Source organism: Aptenodytes patagonicus, chromosome Z (assembly GCF_965638725.1).
Source record: "Aptenodytes patagonicus chromosome Z, bAptPat1.pri.cur, whole genome shotgun sequence".
NCBI lineage: Eukaryota > Metazoa > Chordata > Aves > Sphenisciformes > Spheniscidae > Aptenodytes > Aptenodytes patagonicus.
This window is the reverse complement of record NC_134982.1, coordinates 42,429,729-42,449,472: the sequence shown is the minus strand read 5'-3', so window position 1 is coordinate 42,449,472 and position 19,744 is coordinate 42,429,729. Positions and strand designations below refer to the sequence as shown.

Here is a 19,744-nt window from a genome sequence, read left to right as displayed (position 1 = left end):
TCGATGTTTAAACAGACCGTAAAGTAAGGCTGCTGCCATCACCTAAATTCACAAGAGAAGATACAGCTCCTGTTAAAAGAAGCTTATCACTGAAAAGAGATTAGCAATAATCAGGAAAGATATCTGTTGGTAAACAATGAAATTGGAGTCCAGGGTAAATATGTTGTCACAGAAAACAGAGGTTTTTAGGAGATGAAAAGTTTATTTAAAAACTGCCAACATTTAACAAAAACGATTTTACACTATTTTCCATTTTCTACAGAAATACAATAACTTACAGCTGTGCTTAGTCCATTCTGTTACTAATACATATAAAAACAAGTCTGCTGATAAATAAGTGAAAAAAAAAAAAATCTATTTACCAACCACCACCACTAAAATTGTACCTGTAATTTTGGAAGACATCTGCATAGAATAGTTATGACTGTAGGGGTGCTCTTTTTTTTTTTTTTTTTTTTAATGTATTTTGTACTACTAGGTTATGTAAAAATTTAATTAACATGCAATACAAAATATTTGAGATAAACAAGGTAAAACTCAATGTGCACAACTGGAAAACAGTGCTAGGATGCCCTCCTATGTTTCTAAGTAGACATCAGAAAACTGAATGTTTTATACGGCGGAATTTCAACTTCCCTTCACAGCAAAACTAGATTTATAACCATGAAAATCTGTATCTGGCTAGGTTCCACTGAAGATGGACTAAAGGTGTGGAGAAAATTATCTAGTACTAGATAACAACAAATAATTGTAGAACATCTCAAATCAACATTAAGTAGATGCATTTTAAAAAGGAAATTAGCCGTTACCTAGTTATAAGCATTTGTGAGATGACAGGGTGACAAACGTGCAGTTTATTGTTGCACCATAAATGTATATAGCACGCTTGGAGAACAGTAAAACTTAAGCCATTCACTATTTATTAAGACTTTCTCCCTTCAATATTGTATCAATTATCACATGGCATGTAAAAGCTTACCATTCATCCTTAAGTATCTCGCATAAAACTCAGGTAAATGTGTTACCCTGGTTTGCACACAGGTATATTGTATGAAACTTTTTTCCACTACAAAAGGGGGGGGGGCGTAAGGAAGCTTTCTTAGCTATTGATAGCCTGTATTATCCATATTTCTCTCTAGCTGCCCTTTTAAACCTGTAATATTCCACAACCTTAACAGTTTCTCCTCCACCACAGTGCTAATGAATATACACTACCCTAACTGCTTTCTTCCTTGAAGCAATAAATGTGACTATTTGCAAAAGACAAAGAAGTCACTTAATCCATCGCACTAAAAATGCCAAAGCTACCCTGTAGTGGCTGATATCCTCTCCGCAGCATGGCCTGATCCTCTGTCAGTGAAGTCAGTGGGAATTTTGTCACTCATTTTAACAGATGTAAAAATCAAACACTCAGGTTGGAAACAAACTAATGACCAGATCCTGCAAATTATTTCTGTACAAGGACCCTGGAGGGTTTATTGCTTGCTCGTAATAAGCTTTCCGATTTAATGGACCCCCAAATTAAGTAAACCAAGATTGTAGATACTGACTCAGGGCTTCCCTACAAATTCTTTCTACCTTCTGTCCTAGCAGCTAGTAAGATAAAATGAAAAAAAAAAAAAAAAAAAAAAAAGAAAAAAAAAAAGAAAAAAAAAAAGACACCTGTATGAGCAGAACCTGTCCTTGCTAAGTTTTGCATTTAAGATGATGAGCAGTATTTTCAGTAATGCCCTGTGATTTTAGGTGCTCATTTTAGAACATTTGGAATGAATCACATTGTCTAGGAGGAGAGACGAAAGGTGCTAGCATTTTCCAATAAAATTGAGCCCTTTAAGGAGAGCTCTCAAATCCAATAATCCAAAATCAGAAGGCATTCAAAATGGTAACTTCGAAAATATTTTTTAATGTGATTCATTTTTATAAAAATAACATGAGAAAAATACTGAAAATAAAGTACCGAAAAGGCTGCTTGTTGTTTGTATTCAAATACCAATTTCAGTCACTAGTTTGTGTCTGACATACTTTTCCCAGTCTCCTGTGATGCTAAAGCACTTAATCCAAAAAATGCCTGTCTGTTCCTTCCTGGAGGACTCCTGAAAGGTATCCCCCAGGTAGGACACTGGCTGAGCACTTCCCAGTTTTCCCAGCCTGCAAGACCTTACGAACTCCTCCACCGCCTCAAACACTCCCTACAAGCACTTGGAATAAACACCACCACTAATAATTTGGTCTGCGTATGCACACATTTGCCCAACTATCATGAAAGTAAGGCAGACCAAGCCAGAAAGGGGAAGCAAGAGATCTCGCTGCTTTTAGCAAAACCCCTGACATCGGCAATGATCCTGCTAGATTCCTGCTAGGACAGGTCTTCCACGAAGAGTTGTGTTCGCAGATCACCAGTGTTATATAAAAATAGCTGTACGTGGGAGATCTTGCCTTTTTCACAGGACATTACATAAATGCAGTTCTGCCATCCATCCACCCACCCACACATATGTGCACACTTATTGTGGGAGAATAAATATAGATAATTTATTCACAGATAAGCTCTCTACTGATGACAAAAAAAAAAAAGAAAACAATCCCCCTCTGAAAGGAATTTATCCCATGACAAAGACAGACCGGTGAAAAATGAACTTCACTATCCTGTAGAACCCTGGTCATTTATCAGATTACTTTCCAGTGTCTTACTGTCCTGCCATCATTTTATTCTTTCTGCTACAAAACTTACCATTTATCTAATTCTTCTGCATTGGAAATGTACATAAAATTTACAATGGTCACAACTGTGTATCTGAGAATCTTTCATAGAAAAAATACTGCAAAATATTACATTTAAAACCAACTCTATTTCCCCTAATATGAAAGCTGTGAGAATTAAATATTTTTTCCACATATCTTGATAAAATAAACATTTTGCCGTACATAGAATAGTACTTTGATGGACACAACAGTGTTACAAAATTAGTGTTTAATGGCTCACTTAAATACTGTAGTGCTGTCACTAGCTTGGATCTTAATGCTACTTAAAACCACTTAAGACATCTACTATTTCTATTACATGAAATTAAAGATGACATTCCCAAGCACAATTTTCAAGATGACTACCCGCTTTTAAATGTAGCCACTTCAAAACAGAAAAACTGGAACAAAAGGGAATGAACACAGTAGGTATAAACGTATTTTGTCTTGTAAAAACAAGTTCTGGTACCTTGTATCATTTATGTGGCTTTTTAATAACAGGGAATACGCTGTTAAAAAAACATTTATCTACCCATTCTATGCAGCCATTCAGGAAGTCTTACTGTATTAATGACGTACCAATTTCATAACTTTATTCACAATGAACGTACTGGAATACCTCATCCAAGAAAAGCTCTTTGTTTCACCACAATTATATTCTGTTCAGAAAACGTCCCGTGAAGAAAATACGCACCTTGCTGTGGGTTGTCCCCACCTCCATCTATACAGTAGGATTAACAGCAGGTTCCAGGTGGTGCAGATAAAGATGCTTAATAAACTAGACCAGTTAAGGGCTCTGCTCTTCAGAATAGTTCTATTGTACGTAAACATCTGCCAGCTATCAACAACTAAAAGCTTTCGCAATTCTAGTATTTAGACTCCTAACAAAAATTTAAAAAAAAAAAAAATCTGAGATATATAGTGCATCAACACAAATACTGTGAAAAGCTTCCCCATCACTGCAACATACATCTTTGTGAGATACTGAATATCCTACTGCATAGTACTAGGGAACTCAGAAGAAACCCAGCAACTGTCAGGAGCTTCCTGCAAGACTGCAACATCAATTTAAGATATAGAATAAGAATATGATGCAGATGAGATGGTAAGGTCTAGTGTGAATCAATAGGTACAGTATTAGCTTGCGGGTAGATATAAAACACTATGCTAGGCAAAAAAATTTAAAAGCCAGTTATTACACGTTTAGCATTTATGGTTTGGTTTTTTTTAAATCAGTAATTATAAACTGTAAAAATGTACCCTAGTTCACTACAATAGACTATGCCCTGAGAAGTAACATTACACACTAAGTAAAAGCCACTACAAAGTGTCAGGTCTATAATTCAAAAGCATGAACTGTCTACAAGGAATTTCTTGGAAGCACATATTTCCTCCATTTTTCAGCAATACATTGCTTCTTCAGAGGAAAAGACTAAGGAAAGTTTATGCTATTTCTAGTTTTCCCAACTTTAACTACAAGATTTTTTTTTTTTTCCTTCTTTTCTCCTTTAAACTCTCCTGGGTAAACTAGATGGCTTCATAGATAAAGCTCTTGCTTTTCACCTCTGAAAGAGGATGTAGGCCTAGCATGAGGTTCCAAAAAAACTGAGCCTGATGAACTCCACTTAAGGACATCAATCAGAGCACTTTTTGGGAGGTAGTCAGTTATCTAAACACGAAATGAGGCCACCTCACCAATGCTTTGCTACATTCATCTTTGCTGGTTGGAAGAACAGAGAAGAGGTTGGGAAGGAAACACACCTCTGAGCACATGGGAAAAAAAGAAGGAAAATTATCTTAGACAGGGACACTGAACTTCCTTTGAAACTAACTTGAATGTTAAGTGCATTTGAGAATAGGTGAGTTACCCTCTTTCCTTTGTATCTGACATTAATAAAACAGTAAGATCTAATTGTAAAGACCTCTCATCAGCAAGTGAGTACAGCACAAACATGCATTTAAAAGTCACATCTACATTTCACTTCACGGCTTCTTTTTCCAGAGTTGCTCTAGAAGATACAACTCAGGAGTTGTGGGGGGTTTTCCCCACAATGTAAGTGCAACGGTTCACTTCGTACAAAATTGAAAAAATTAAGGAACATTCTTCCCTCACAGAAGGCAAAACAAAACTAAGCAAACGACCTTGTCCAAAAATTCAATCATCAAGTCTCTGAAGACTCACCACTTAGATTTTTCTCTGGTAGTCACGTTTTGTTCATTGTATTATATGTTACTCTGAAAAAGTATGCTTGTTGAGTCTGGCTATGCAGACAACCCTTTCCAAAACGCTTTGTTTCTGCTCATCAATATTATACAGTACTGTTTTAAAAATTCATTAATTATCTACTTAGGACATCATTATCTCCTGTCCATAAAGACTAGCTACACATTCTAATTAAGCAGCACTAACACAAAACTGGAAAATGCTAGAAATTTTCATTATAAGACAGAATCTAAGCTTTCTCACTGTATTACCACTTTGCTTATTTGTCTTAAAACGAGTTCTATATAAGGTAATTAATCAAACAGTATAAACTGACAATTTACTTCCCCCCTATTTAAATGACACAAGGATTTGATTATATAAAGAATATGCAAGAAGTCAACAAAACACTAATTTGCAGGCATGAGTAGATTAACAAATATTAATCGGAGCAGCTATGGCAATGCGTTCCAATAATAACTTTATACAAGTTTGTTATTGTAGCTATCTTTAATGCTGCATGTGTTGCTCCAGTGACTAACATACAAGATAAACCAAATGCCAATGAAATAACAGTTAATGTATTTAGCAGCAGAGAATTCAACCCCTTAAAAATGTGATTCCTTCTATTCTAATTTCTGTAGTTTCAAATTACATTTGTTCCTCAAAACCCTTTGTTTCTAGCACAAAGTAATTTCTACAAAGACTAATCCAGTGAACAAAAAGAATCTGCGTCAATTCAAATGACACATACTACAGCAGAAGATAAAATCAGTAACGATTCTGAATTTTATATGAAGACGTTTACAGATGTACAAAGTTTGATTTTATACTTGAAGGAACTTCAGAGAGTGAGAGCCTTGTATTCTGCAGCTTCTGTTGGACATATTCTCGACAAGAATGTTTATTGACTACATTATAATTCTCTGACCTCTAAAACACAAAACAACTAAAATACATTACTTAAAGTAACTGTACTTGGTAGCCTTTATGCATGTTAACTACCAATGGCCTGAAGCCACTTTTCTTTTTTTCAAGCACTGCCCAGATGGGATTCTGCAATAATACTGAATGGTTAGACAGGGATGTTCCAAAGATCATAGTTCCAGAACATCACACAGTTGTGAGCTTAATTCAATTTGTTGGAAGTATCTCTTCAGTCATTTCATGTAAGAGGCTTCAGGACATAGACAGCTTGAAGTAATTTAGTTATATATTTTCTTCTTTCATATGATTTATATTGTTACCATGAAAAAATTAAAGCTCGATTTTGACAGCTTATTGTTCGCATTTCTTTCAAAGGGGGAGATATGACTTGTTTCAATTTCACTTTTATTGTTTAGTTTTCTGTGTGGCAGAGTCTGGTCTGCAAACATTTCTAAATGTAACTATTCTCACTAGATTAAAAAAAAAGGGGTGGGGAGTATTTCCATCAGGTGTAGGCTTTAAAAACCCACACTTAAGAGTCATACTACAGCCATCAGTGTTTTGTAAAAGTAGTAAAAATATCAGCACTATCTCTAATCAGAGCTCTCAGAATATTTTCCAAGTACAAAAATACAATGCAACTCTGTTCAGTTACACAGGACCAAATCTTGTCTTCCTACAAGCATGCATAACTCGTGCTGACAGGAATAGGAACTGCACACAGCTGTTTGATCTTAAGTGTTTATGATGGAAAGATTGTCAAATTCAACAGCACAGTACTTCCACGATACAGCTCTAAGAAAGCCAACTAAGACTCCAGATTATACTCTGGAAGAAATATATAGTGGGTTTCAAGTCAGATTCTAATATGAATCTTTTCCTCTAAAACTCTCAATCATTCCAGTGCAAGAAGAGAGCATGTCTTCCCTTCCACAGTTCAAGAAATATTTATCATGCTCCCACTTCCCAGTCTGCTCCTGCCACGAATATTTTTCTCATAAACAGGTAATTTTTGCCAAGGTAAACAGAACACACAACTACGTTACTTACTGTCAAAGTAATCTAGGACAAAGAACGTGATCGTGAACGTGATACATTGCCAGCTGACTTCACACTTTCCAGGTTCATACTAGCCACTAATGGGATATTGTTAATCAAGCTGACCTGGGCTACTACATATGCTTTAATGTATCTTTCATACTCAAAAACCATCAGGTCCTCTGGGATGGGTAAAAGTTCTTGCTCAAGTTAAGTTCTTAAGTTCAGACTCCAGTTTGTACCTGAACCTACCCAATTTCAGTGGTCATAGAGACATCATCATATGACAAAATTATCCTCTCAAGCCATTCCCACACCTCCTTCACACATAGATTACGTTCTTCTGCAACTAAAACCATCAACCAAGACAGCATTCCAGAGCACCTCAAAACAAATGGCAATGTGTCCCTAGCTATACAGAGGCAGGTGTGGATGCCCACTGAGACAAAGCTTTGCCATGGAGATGCTCAAGCCTAGGTCAGTCTTATCTAGGTAATGTAAACAGAAGAGTGTACATTTAGAAATGTCTCTGTTAACTCATTTCAGACACAGAGTAGCTACGAACATACTCGCTAAGACTAGAGGTAGTCTATTTTCATTTTGAAATGCAAGAGTAACCCCCATCCATCAAATTATTTAGAACTGTTGGAATTCCACGTGTTTCAAGTGCCTTTTTTCTTTCCAAGTGACACCTTTTGAGCAGGCTACCTGTTTTTTTTCCTCCCTCATTGTTGCTCTCTCTGCCCAACAGAAACAGCAGCTTGAAACTTATCACAGTCAGGAGGCACTTTGGGCAGGAGAAATATACAGCAATTTTGGCGAAGATTCTAGCTTGAAAATCTTATCCCCTCAGTGAATAGTCTGTTTGGAACAGATGTTGCCATTGTACAAACTTCTACAGTTATACAATGTTTTCTCCCCTGGGTCTTTGGACCAGCACAATTCTGTTAGTGTAAAAAATCCCTTATATAGACAAGTTCTAAGGAAATGACAAAATAAACCATTCATGTTTAATTTCACTGGAATAGAAATGCGTTCCAAATTCCCTTAAAATTTACAGTTATGTAAACAGAGATGTATGGTTGGAGAAGTGCTCTTAAGGAAGAGTCAAAAGAAAAAAACCCCAGAGACTGAAGCTCTACAAAAGAACAAAAGTGAAGGGATAGCTCCCTCCTGCTGTCTTTTTTTTTTTTTAATTGTATAGTCTCAATGACCAGTCAGAAGAATTACTTTTTACTCCATCATCTATTGGACTTGCATGGTCTTGGTTAAGTACAAGTTACCAATATGTGATTTAGCAGGCTGAGATTCTGTAGTGTACATAATACATTCAGAAATGTGTATCAAGTGTCATTAATTCTGGATTGTTGAGATAAAATAAATAAATAAATACCAAGTAGGAAATGAAGGTAAAGTAGTCTGTTCAAAGAAAAGTATTTCCAAATATAGCTCTGACTGTGAGCACGAGTGTGAACGTGTGTGTGTGAACTATTTTCTGTCACATTTTCCTGTATCTGCTTTTCAGGATTTCAACTTCACAGACTTTCCTATCAAACTCATGTGACAACTAATAAGCAAACAAAAACCCAGTTACAACAGTGAAAGGCATGGCTCCAATACTGTTACTTGGAGCCTTGAGAAAGAAACACTGCAGACTGGTGTTCTACCAAAGGTTGCTCATACAAAAGTAATAGCACTCACCGAATATAGTCTCAATCCAATAAGGTATTAGCAAGATGCCACTACAGTAAAGAGGAACAATCTGGAAACAGGTTTAGCTGATACTGACAGATCCTCCTATTCTTTTTCCAGACACTCTTTTCAAAAGCATTTCAGACTTTTTTCCTTTTTTTTTTTTTTTTTTAAAAGCCAAATGATTCAGAGTCCACCTTAATGCAGAAGGTAAAAAAAATCAGAAAATGGCATGGTAGGAAGCTGACACAGAGTGATTTCTTAAAAAGATTAAAGAACAAACTGCATTTGCTTAATAAAAATAAAAAGCTATGCCAGTTCTTTAATAAATAAAGTGACAGACTTCTACTCTGAATATGAACTTTAGGACTGACCATTAAAAGAGTGAGAAACACATGGTTAGCTAACACTTGCAACCAAGACATGCATTTGTGTCTGAAAAGAGAATATTGCACTAAAAGAAGAACCCTGAAGGCTTTAAACTCTTCCTTCACTGACCTAAAAAAGTAAGTAACCATTTCCTATAAGCAGTAGCAAACCTGGCTTGGTCCACATCCCTACAAGTTGATAATACTTTATCAATGAACCGGTATTCCATTTCTGGACCAAGAGAGTCCTGCATAGGAGCACGCTTCAGGCGTTTTGTTTCTTGGGTATAACCTTGTTTGCTGCTGGATTCATTCAAACCATCAACATCCATAGCTTGTGCCATGTGACTTGTCGCAGGACTGTGGTGGGAATTATTCAGAGTTTCATCGCTGCTGTCCACAGATGATACCACTGCGCTCAGAAGAGGAAGTTTGTTGCTTAGGTGGTGCTGAAGGTAGAACACACGCCTTCTTCAGAGAAAAAGGAAGGAAGAAAAAGAAGACAAAAAAAAGTCACGCACTGAAAATAATCTGCTGCTGCTGCTGCTGAACTGCTTCAGCTCATTTGCCATCCCACCAGATTCCCCCCTGAACAGACAAAATTTGCTCTCGTTGCTCACACTCTACAAAAAAGGGCTCAGAGTCACTTTGGCAAATGTGCTGTTAGCTAGTCAGGCACATACACCCAGCTGGCAAAGCAGAGGTTTTCTGCAGCTGATCCATCTTCTGCCTATCTTTTGCTCATCTTTTGCCCTTTAAACATTTTAAGTGTGAGAAGGCTGATTAACAGTATCTTGTGTCTCTTGCACAAACTATAGGGGCAAGTGGAGCTTACATCAACAAGATGCTTAAGGCCAATCAAATTTTCCATTCAACAGCTCTGATTGTGCTCTTGAATGTTTCCAAAGGCTTAAGACATAGTAGCTTAGAAATCTTTTATTGAGTGGTACCTTTTAAAATCAGAACAACCATTTGTCTGGAAACATCAGGCAAAGAACAATCCATAAATCAGAAGGACACTTTTGACCAAGTCCTCTTACCTATGACACCACAATGTTTCATGCCCTGGGTAAGTGTCAATCAGTTCAGTGCAGAGCTCCAACTCTTCCTCTAAACGGCGGGGGAGATCCACGCTCTGCTCCTCCGCACAGGCAGCTTCTGCCCCTGCACTCTCCTCCTCCTTTTGAAGGCTAGGGTTTTGCTCATTTACCATTTGATTTTGTACCAGTACATTATTGTCAGTCACAGTTCTGCCTATCAAGGACTTGAGTAAGAACTGGCGGTAATGAAATCCACTATGGTCTGAGACATGCATGGATACCCAATGTTTAGTGGATGACAGTTCATCAAGGAGAACCTGAAACAAAAAGCAGCGACAGTTATCAACCAGTATAAAGGAGGAATTTACCACCATTGTTTCTGTATTAGGTAACCTCTCCTCTGGGGATTTCAGCCACTGTGGTAATGGTTTAAGAACACACACAGAAAAATGAAATAATCACTGAGCCTTTTCCACTGTGTGCTGACAAGTATCTTGGCATCCCTGCACAAAAGGAATTACACTTCTTCCAAACTCTGAAGAGGTAGGTGTCTCAGAAACCTTCCCATAGGGTAAGGGGAAAAAAAACCAGAAACCACTTATGATGAGAAATAAGCAGTGGTTTAAGAATCTCAGAATGGTTAGGAATAAAGACTATTTAGCAGAGGCAGAGGGTACACCAAACTACATGGATATTAGTTAGAAGTATTTTAATTTTTGCCTAGTGCATTATGGGTGTCAGAGGGTGGGTGAGTTGCTTTAAAAAAAAAAAATTAAAGTAATTTACACTTTCATTTTCCAGGAAAGAATGTCAACCACTAACATTATGTTCCAAGTCTTAGAGCCTGTGGAATACAAAACTATTTGTCCATAATTAAGTTGCTTGACTTCGTAATTGGTGAACTCCCAGAAAGGCTTTCACAGTAACTGGTAAATACTGACAATGGTGACTGCAGCTGTATTTGTAACACTGTTGACACCTACAAGTTTTCTCTTAATTCTGAATGTTTTTAAGCCTTCAAAATTTATTCCTAGGAAGACGGTGAGTTTGGCTACTGGGCAAAGCTTCTTTTACTCTACATTGTCTATTAGAACTAATGGTTGTATTTCTTTAAAGGCTTTAACCTCTTTCCTCACATTGGTCCTCCTCTGGAGTTTGAACTCTCCAAAGAGATCCAAACTACCTTTTTCGTTTACTTCTAAAGACTTTGGATAAAAGCTTACTGGTATATTCTTGCTTTTAATCTCTTTTTCTAAGCTACCTATGTCACTTAACAGAACTGGCTGATGCAAAGCAACTTTCATAGGCAAAAGTCTTTCTTTTTTCTCCTGCAGCACAAGAGGCACAGCCTCCCACAAAGAAAATCATGGAAATGCGCAAGGCTAGTTATACACCCTTTTTGTGGTGCAGCTGTTCTAAAAGATATTAGAGCAAATACAAATGATGTAAATAGCACCTTCTACCTGAGATACTCAACATGCTTTTTTAGGTCTTGACAAGAGACACCAGCATTGTCTTCCTTTTACAGATCAGCAAACTGAAGGGCACTATTAAGTAACAGCCCACATACAGGATTCTTAAGGGGGCTAAAACTCCCCATCTCCAGTTCTGCACTTTAAACCACAAGATCAGCTTCTCTCTTCTCAGCAGAATTGAGCTTACTAGTTTAAATTTCTGAACATTAAAATTTAAAAGCCTATTAAAAACAACATAAGGCTCAAGGGCAACATCAGAAAAATCAGACCAGTCTTTATTCAGCTGGAACTAACATTACACACATTATGTCCAACTTAGATCTCAAAATAATCTGATTCATTTACCTGTCATGTTTATAAGCTACAAAGTTACAGGGGAACACTGTAATTATGCATTTTAACTCCCTGCACAAAGCAAAGAACGATTCCCAGCATCACTCCTTACCTGAACTAGAAAACCTCTTTTAGAAAAGCAAGACAGAAGACTGCCATTAAACTTCTTGAGATCTATAAAAACCAAAGCCTCTCCTCTAGGAACCTCAGAGTAACAGTGGAAGACGCTTCAAACAACTGGAGGTAAAACAAAGAGTCAGCTAACATCTGAATTCCAACAGAGGTTCCTTCTTACTAAGCCAGTTTTCTCCATTTCCACACTGAACAGCACAAGGCCTTTGCCATTCTTCTGTGAAGCAAACAGGAAATGATAAGAAAATGCCGCCCTTCCCACTCTTGACAACCTCTCACAAAGGGCCCTCTTCTACCTTTGATGGTGAGCTGAGTGCCACGGAACTGGCATCCTGCTCCAGAATCGGACGTATGCCCTCGGTGACCTTTGCCTCAACCTCCAGGTCTGCACTCCCTCTGACACCCTCCCTGACCCTGTGCTTGCTTTAGTACTTACTCACCATAAACTGCAGCCCAAAACTTCCTCCCTGGTCTGGGACAGTGGGGGAATGAAAAGGAACTGTATCTGGGGAAAAAACTTTTAAGGATAACGAGATAAATATAGCAATGTCCACTCACACAAAAGACAGGTACCTTTGGAGGTCCAGTCATCTAAGACAAAGCCAAGGCTTTACTGGGGATGTCTACGGGAAATATTACTTTGTGTCTTATGAACATACTTCTGTCTTCTGGACATCACACAAGAGAGGTGTTGCCTCATGACAATCATTCCACCGCTTGTTTCTTTGCTTGTTTTTTTATTATAGGGCCTGATCAGTCACTCTTCATCCTGTAATTATGAAGCTGAGTATTCCTATCTAAAGAAAACAAAAAAGGTTGTCCATCCTTGCTGAGCTACATCCTATTTTTGTACCTGCGCAATTTATCTGAAGTATCATAACGTGTATGAATTTTAACAGACTATATTGTATTACTCTCTTACTCTGGTTCTCCAACTAATTACGCACTCACTTATCAGTAGGTGTCTGGAGCCCATGTTTTTCCCCCCATTAGCTAACTGTACTGTCAAGTGAGAAAGCTGAAGTCAAGCTTTCTCGTCCTTTTCTGAGGCAAGTACTCCAATACCAGAAAGATTAGATTGGTTTGGAACAATCTGTTCTTGACAAGTCCTTAACTGATGTTATGAACACTATTCAAACACCACGTAATCTTGCTAATGTTGTTCAAATTCTGCAGGAAAAACAAATTGAGATTTCTATATTCAAACAAGATAATTTTTTTTACTGTCTAAGAAAGAAGAAACATCTCTATTCTGTGCGAAAACCTTCCTGCAGGGCCAAAACGTTCTCCTCTAGTTTTTTATATCTTTTTCCCAGAGTTTGAACTGAGATTCAGTCTGCAGAAGCATTAGGATTACCAAACCAAAGGAAAAAACCCCAAACCCTATCAAACAACCTACCCTCTCAAATCCTCCAAAGCAGGGCAACAGTTCCGTAAATGAGAAACCTGTTTTGAGAAGTCTTATTTCAATGGTAATACAACACACACATTATGTTTCTAGGCCTCTGTTTCCTTGTACACCATAATAAAAGTTACCTCAAACTACAGGCAAAGTTTGTATTATAGCAGAAATGTGGCCCTAAATAACACAGGGTACTCTAATTTGAGGTAACCTTGAAGAACTAAATGGCTGTAGAATCACAGTGACTGTTTTATCTGCTAATTTTTTCAGCACAGTTCCTGTATTACATCCCAGTGAAATTTACCATTCTTTTCAGATATTCAAACACACAAATGGCTGAAGGTACAAAATGAGACATCAAGCAAGAAAACAACCTGTATATTTCTGTGAAAATCTGTAACGCCTGCTTTTTCCCCTGTCGTCTTCCGTATTTGCTTTTTTCCTCGCACCACATCTTGCAAATAATCACTTTCTAATTCTGCCTTTTAAAGTTACCTAGCCACAAATCTTATCTCAAGATTCTTGATATCTTTTATGTTCCACACTTTTTCCTAATTTTCCTGCATCCCAAACACCTTCTGCTAGGCCATGTGAAGAGATGCATTGGTGGTGCCATGAACAAAACCTAGAGTCAACATGGAGATTTCCCAATGGGTTAAACACACTGCTCGAGAAACATCAGCATCAGTGAAATTTTGCCAGAGGTAACGAAAGCCAGTTGGACAAAACTAGAGAAGACTATCACTTCCTTAGTAATCAGCCTAAAAAGACAACCAGCAGGGGAACGAGGATGGCAGGCAAGGCAAATGGACTTGGGAGCAATCAAACAAATTTAAAACACTTCCTTCACAGGCATGCTTGTGACCTGTCACACAAAGCATTGACAACTGCCAATGAATAAACCCACCAGACTAATTCCAGCTCTGAGAAGTTATTTCTATCACAATGCAATTCTTTCTGTTTATTTAAATTAGTAAGGAATAGCAAGTGCAAAAAGCACTCAGTGTGTTACCCTGATCTTCAAACTACTGTTAACTAAAGCATAAAATGACTGGAGTTTTAATTAACAGTGCTAACTTTCCCCCCCTCTTTTTAAGAAAGCTGTTAAAGACTTACGTGAAAGTCCCTGTTTCCTGTTAATATAGACCTTTAACCCTAACTTCTAACCTCCAATCTATCCCAATCCTGTAATTCTTCTGAGTTTTCCATAACTACCTTTACATACAAACTTGCTAGGCAGATGAGTCCAAATTCTGGGCTGTCTCCCTTACGGAGTCTGGAACATACTTGCTATTTACTACCAATCTGATACAACTATTTTTAAAGTTTCTCAGGTGACAATTAACAGGAAACATCAGCAAAACAACATCCATTGCTAGCAGTAGCTGGCCCATAAGACATAAAAATAACAGCTATACCAACTCAACAACCTCTGCTGAATTCGTCCCTCACTCCCCTATGTATTTACACGATGGCAAAATGCAGCGGCTGCCATTAAAAGTGTGAGTGATGTGTCACTGTCAGCCTAATATTCACAAGGAATTCACCTAACAGCTTAGAAACCACAGTATTACAAAACTATATAATTTTAGACCATGTCACATTAACTAATTCAATTTGCTGCAGGTCTCGGTGTTTTAGATACTACCATGCGATCCAAAATATCTACCACTGCATAACATGTCCCTGCTGGAGCTGAAATAGCTTGATCAGCCCTCAGTTTAAATGCTGTCAAAAGATACTGTTGGAGCTGAAGAAACTAGTTACAAGCACCATTATGCCTTCTCTGAAATTCCTGCTGTCTTTACTTAATCCTTCAATATTCTGAAACCACAGATAAGCTGAATAAGGGTATCAAAACAAGACATCGCATTACATTATCAAAATAATATCTGTCATGTGTTACCATTTTCTCTATCAGGAATTTCAAGATTCGTGCTAGAAGAATTATTTTCAGTTGCCCCTTCTTTATTTCAGCTCACACAGTCCCATCTATCCTCCTGCCACAAGTTCATTAACACTAAGTACCAACAAACAGAACTTTGTACATGGGCAAGAAAAATCTGTTCTTTCTGCTGAGCGGAACCTGCCTACCCTGGCAAGCAAAATGCAAAACATACTCATTGCAATATTTTCCCTGTTTTTGTAAAACATTCTTAGTTACCTGTGCTAACTTAATACGATACTCTCCATCCATGTCGTAGGATCTGCTTGGCAAACCAGTATTATTTTTTTTTTTTTCAGACAAGGAAATTTAAGACTTTATTCACTACTGTATTATACCTTGACAGTCAGCTTTCCCAAATGCTGTAAAACCCAGATGCGATGGGACCAGGCATTGTAGTTGCTTGGATATCTCCCAGCAGCTTCAGAGCAGACATTCATTTCCTCCTGCACTAGTCGGTGAATTCTTTCCACGGGTGCTGCTCCCAAGTTTCCTTTAGTCACAAGGCTGGGCAAGGAGTTCTCCTGAATTAGTTGTTGTAGCACCCATCGTCTGGTTAAACGATGTACAGTGTTAATGGTGAGAGAGCAATTTTAAGAGAAAAAAAAAATGTTTTTTCATTTATATAGATCAATCAAACCTTTCTGATATTTCAATTATCTGAACTACACTGTAACTAGATGATGAGTAAGTAGCAAACATAACCATCTGAACTCTTCCCATACTGAAAGCTATGACTTTATGATCACACTCCAAAATAATTTAACTCTAGCTGTATTTGTTTGTTCGCTCACTGTAAGTGGTCATGGCTACTTACAGCATACTAAAAGAAAACAGAAGGAAAGAGCAAATTTATGAAAAAAAAATGCAAGAACTGTCTGCAAGAGATTTCTAATGAGCTCCTCTTTCAGAGACTTGTACAGCACTAAAATAAAATATCCAAAATGAGATGGAAAAAAGTGATTCAGTTAAAAAAAAAAATTAACCGTGCTTTGTCAGTATTTCTTACATTTGTCAGTACTGCACACAACAAGCCAAATTAGTTTCTGTACATCACCAGCAGAAAGAAGGTGCAAAAGACTTACAGTTTCAAGGGCGATAGGTATAACTAAAACAGATGTTTTTACTGCCGAATTATACATATTTGATTTGAAGTGACTGAGATAAGCACAGATTCCTACATGACTTTGTAATTTTACTTTGGACTGACTTTTAGTAGTATTTTTAGATTAGTATTTTGAGAGGTGTCCTCAATCCTGCAGAAAATGTGCGTCTGAAGACCCTACACAAAAGGGTCCTACAAAAAGGGATCACAGGTGTGTAGACTTCCACACAGCAGCATGTGTCAAGAGACCTGCAATGGACCCATGTGGAATGCTCTGGGAAACTGGACATCCTCCGGTCTGTGACACAGAGGTTCTTCTGTTTTGTACTGGCTCACATTGGTTCCAAAACCACTTTTGGAATTGCTACTTTCAGAAAGGTGTCACTCCTGGTTAAAATAATTCAATTAAAAAAAATAAAAATAATAAACTAGTTTCTTTAGAAAGAGAATTCTATTTTGCAATTCATATATAAAATTGCGTATCTATATTAAAAAAAATAGATAAGCCAATCACTGTTAAAAAAAATTGGTAGTTCATCTGCTTTTTCTCTCATTTGAAAGCATTTATAATATCCTGGTTCACTGGTATCTTTTATTTACACTGTGTCTTTTTCTCTTAGTTATTTTAAAAAAAAATTAAACTATTGGAAGACAATATTAAAGATAATTTATAAGAGTGCAATTTTTAAACTGACTGTGTTTCTCAGCAGAAATCACAAGCAGTGGATTGAAGCCAGTGTTCATACACTGGTTTCCTATATAACATTTGTTTTAACTAAAGATTTATAGCGAAACAAACCATGCTCTTTGACTGTTGTGTAACTTTATTTTATGAAATGTAGTAATGTTGAAGACTTAATTTTTGCTTTTTAAAAATGTCTTTGATCCAAACATCACCATCTAGTATTTTTTCACTTCAATGAGCAGATTTGCAAGAAATGGGAAATTCTAAAAAAGTCTAGGCATTAAAGCTAAATGAGTAGAGACTCATTCTTTAACCAAAGATAAATATTATTTCATTAACATTGACTTCTGAGTAAAACCATAAAAAGACAAATTATTTTGACCCTAAAATTATTTCAGTTTCTTAAAATGAGGATTTTTATAAAATAAGGAATGCAGATAAATTATATATACAGGAGCATGTGAAAAGAGACAGACTTTATAGTCTCTGTGGCTACAACAAAAGAAAAAAAATTATAAAATGAAATCTGAGCTACTTTCTAGACTTTTTGCATGGGAGGAAAGAAAGACAAGCATAACCTCCGAAGATTTAAAATGTATTTTTGGTACCTGTTGAATATCACAGTATTATTTCGGAGGTTTTTAAGAGAACATTTTCTCCAATAAATTTGGAGAAAAGAAATCCAATTTATTCTGTCACTGTATGCGTGTTCCTATTACTATTACAGTTCCTGGAATTACCGCAAAGGAACACAGGATTATTCAGTAACAATTGTGCAATCAATAGATATACTGACTGTATACGCACAAGATCAAGTTATAGAAATAATAAAAAATGCTAAGATGTAAATAAATATTAAGAACCTACCATTCTAGCTAATTTCATAAAAATGTACTGATCATCATAATGATATGGATGGCACCAGGTGCAGCACTAGTTACATGCAAAAAATCATAGTTTTTCCAGTGTTAGCTACCATGTAGGAAAGGCTAAACCATGACAAACGGCAAGATTTTTCCCCACTATTTCTACATACTCCTTTTGCTTCAAACAAAGCAATCAAGTAGCATGAGTCAGTAGCATGGAGATGATGAAAAGCAGTTGAACAACAAAATTAAAAACCAAAGTTGCAGAAATTCATCAATGTTGTTGCTATATCAATGCTACTAAGAAAGAAATTAACAGAAATTAAGTAGATGCTTATAAGTTAAGAAATACCTAGGAATATTAAGTGTATTACATTCTAGGTTAACGTCGAGAATTTTAAGCTCATGCACTCACAAAGGAGTGTTTACCAACAACTCCCTCTTCCAAAAATTCATACGTTATCAGTACAAATGAAGCTTTATTTATGTTTTTGATAGAGTACAAATCCCCTAACGGGGCATCAACTTTACGGTTGTTAATGCTGAACATGTGAAATGCAAACATTGCTAACTGCTTTCTAATGTGTTACATTCAAATCTCTAAGGCTGTCTACAAAAGGATGAGTTATCCTGTGAAAAATACATCATGAAAAAAACCACACACACACCGATTTTTTCTTTTTTTTTTTTTTTTTTTTTTTAAACAAAGTTGAGCAATGGATCTGTACTTCACTTGGCTGTGCTACAGGCATTTTATGTACACTCAGTCATGACTGAGATGGTTAGCTTTGTGTGTTTGAATAATTCTGGAGTTATCTTTTCCAAAAATGTGCTCTGTTATTTTAATATTTAGTAGTGGTGACTTAATGACATTGCTTAAGTTAAAAATTATAAAAGTAAATTCACCCAATCAAAAAGACCGGTATGGGAATGGAAAAGAACCCAACTTCAGTTATAAAGATGAGGTTTTACAGATTCTTGTCTTTCTGAAATGCCTAGACAAGCAATATAGTAGTAAGTTGGAGGAGGGAAAGAGGGAGAAACGCACAATGCTCAAATATGTACTATTGATGGAATCAGAATTCTCAAGCTGAGAATTTTAGGTGCTGCAAGACATGATAAACCTTTAAGAAAATTTATCCCACCTCCAAAGTTTATTAAAAAAATATGCAGCAAAAGAAGGTGCATGTGATTTTAGTTCTAAGTGTAAAATATAGGCAGGTATCTTCAAAAGCCAAAGCACAGTATTTGACAATGACTGGCTCAAAGAATCTGCTATATTTCTAGATTTCCTCCTTCATCTATGGCTCTCCTTAACCTAAGCACAGGAAAAAAAAACCCTAGGAAAAAGATTTATGTTTGGGGAGGCAACAGAAGGGAAACAAACCTATGAATCCATGTTTCTGGACTCTTTGGAAACTTGGTTAACGCCAGTTTTCCAAGATGCAAATCTTTAAGTGGATTTAAAGTGCCAGACAGTATTAATTCTTTCCTACAAAAGATAAAATAAATTTGTATGAATAAAAGAAGTAACCTGAAAACAGAACACATACCAATAACAAATAGCACGGCATTTCCTTTGTATCATAATAGAACTTCCCTGTCAAACTACAAGAGTTTAAAAAGCCTTTGGTGGCTTAACCCAGTCCACACTGCTATATATATGCGCACCCTATTCAACCAGGCCCAATAAAATAAATCCAGATCAAAGAACTTTATCTTAACCTGAACACATACAACTCATTGGTTCCCGAACCTACCCAGAAATCACTGAGTCAACTGTATTTAAAC

General features: G+C 36.8%; 1 protein-coding gene across 3 annotated transcripts in view; it reads right to left on the bottom strand.

Annotated features, from left to right (window-relative positions):
- Window positions 1–8,778: 8,778 nt before the first annotated feature.
- PTAR1 (protein prenyltransferase alpha subunit repeat containing 1) overlaps window positions 8,779–19,744 on the bottom strand; it is a 33,274-nt gene continuing 22,308 nt past the window's right edge. For 2 of the 3 annotated variants that reach the window (XM_076363261.1, XM_076363263.1), the window contains 4 exons: window positions 19,341–19,445; window positions 15,636–15,849; window positions 10,011–10,327; window positions 8,779–9,441 (listed from right to left, as the gene is read on the bottom strand). In XM_076363261.1, the coding sequence (XP_076219376.1) occupies window positions 9,093–9,441; window positions 10,011–10,327; window positions 15,636–15,849; window positions 19,341–19,445 (985 nt within the window). In that variant the 3' untranslated portion in view covers window positions 8,779–9,092. The remainder of the gene's footprint in view (window positions 9,442–10,010; window positions 10,328–15,635; window positions 15,850–19,340; window positions 19,446–19,744) is intronic. The other variant, XM_076363262.1, reaches the window with a different exon arrangement.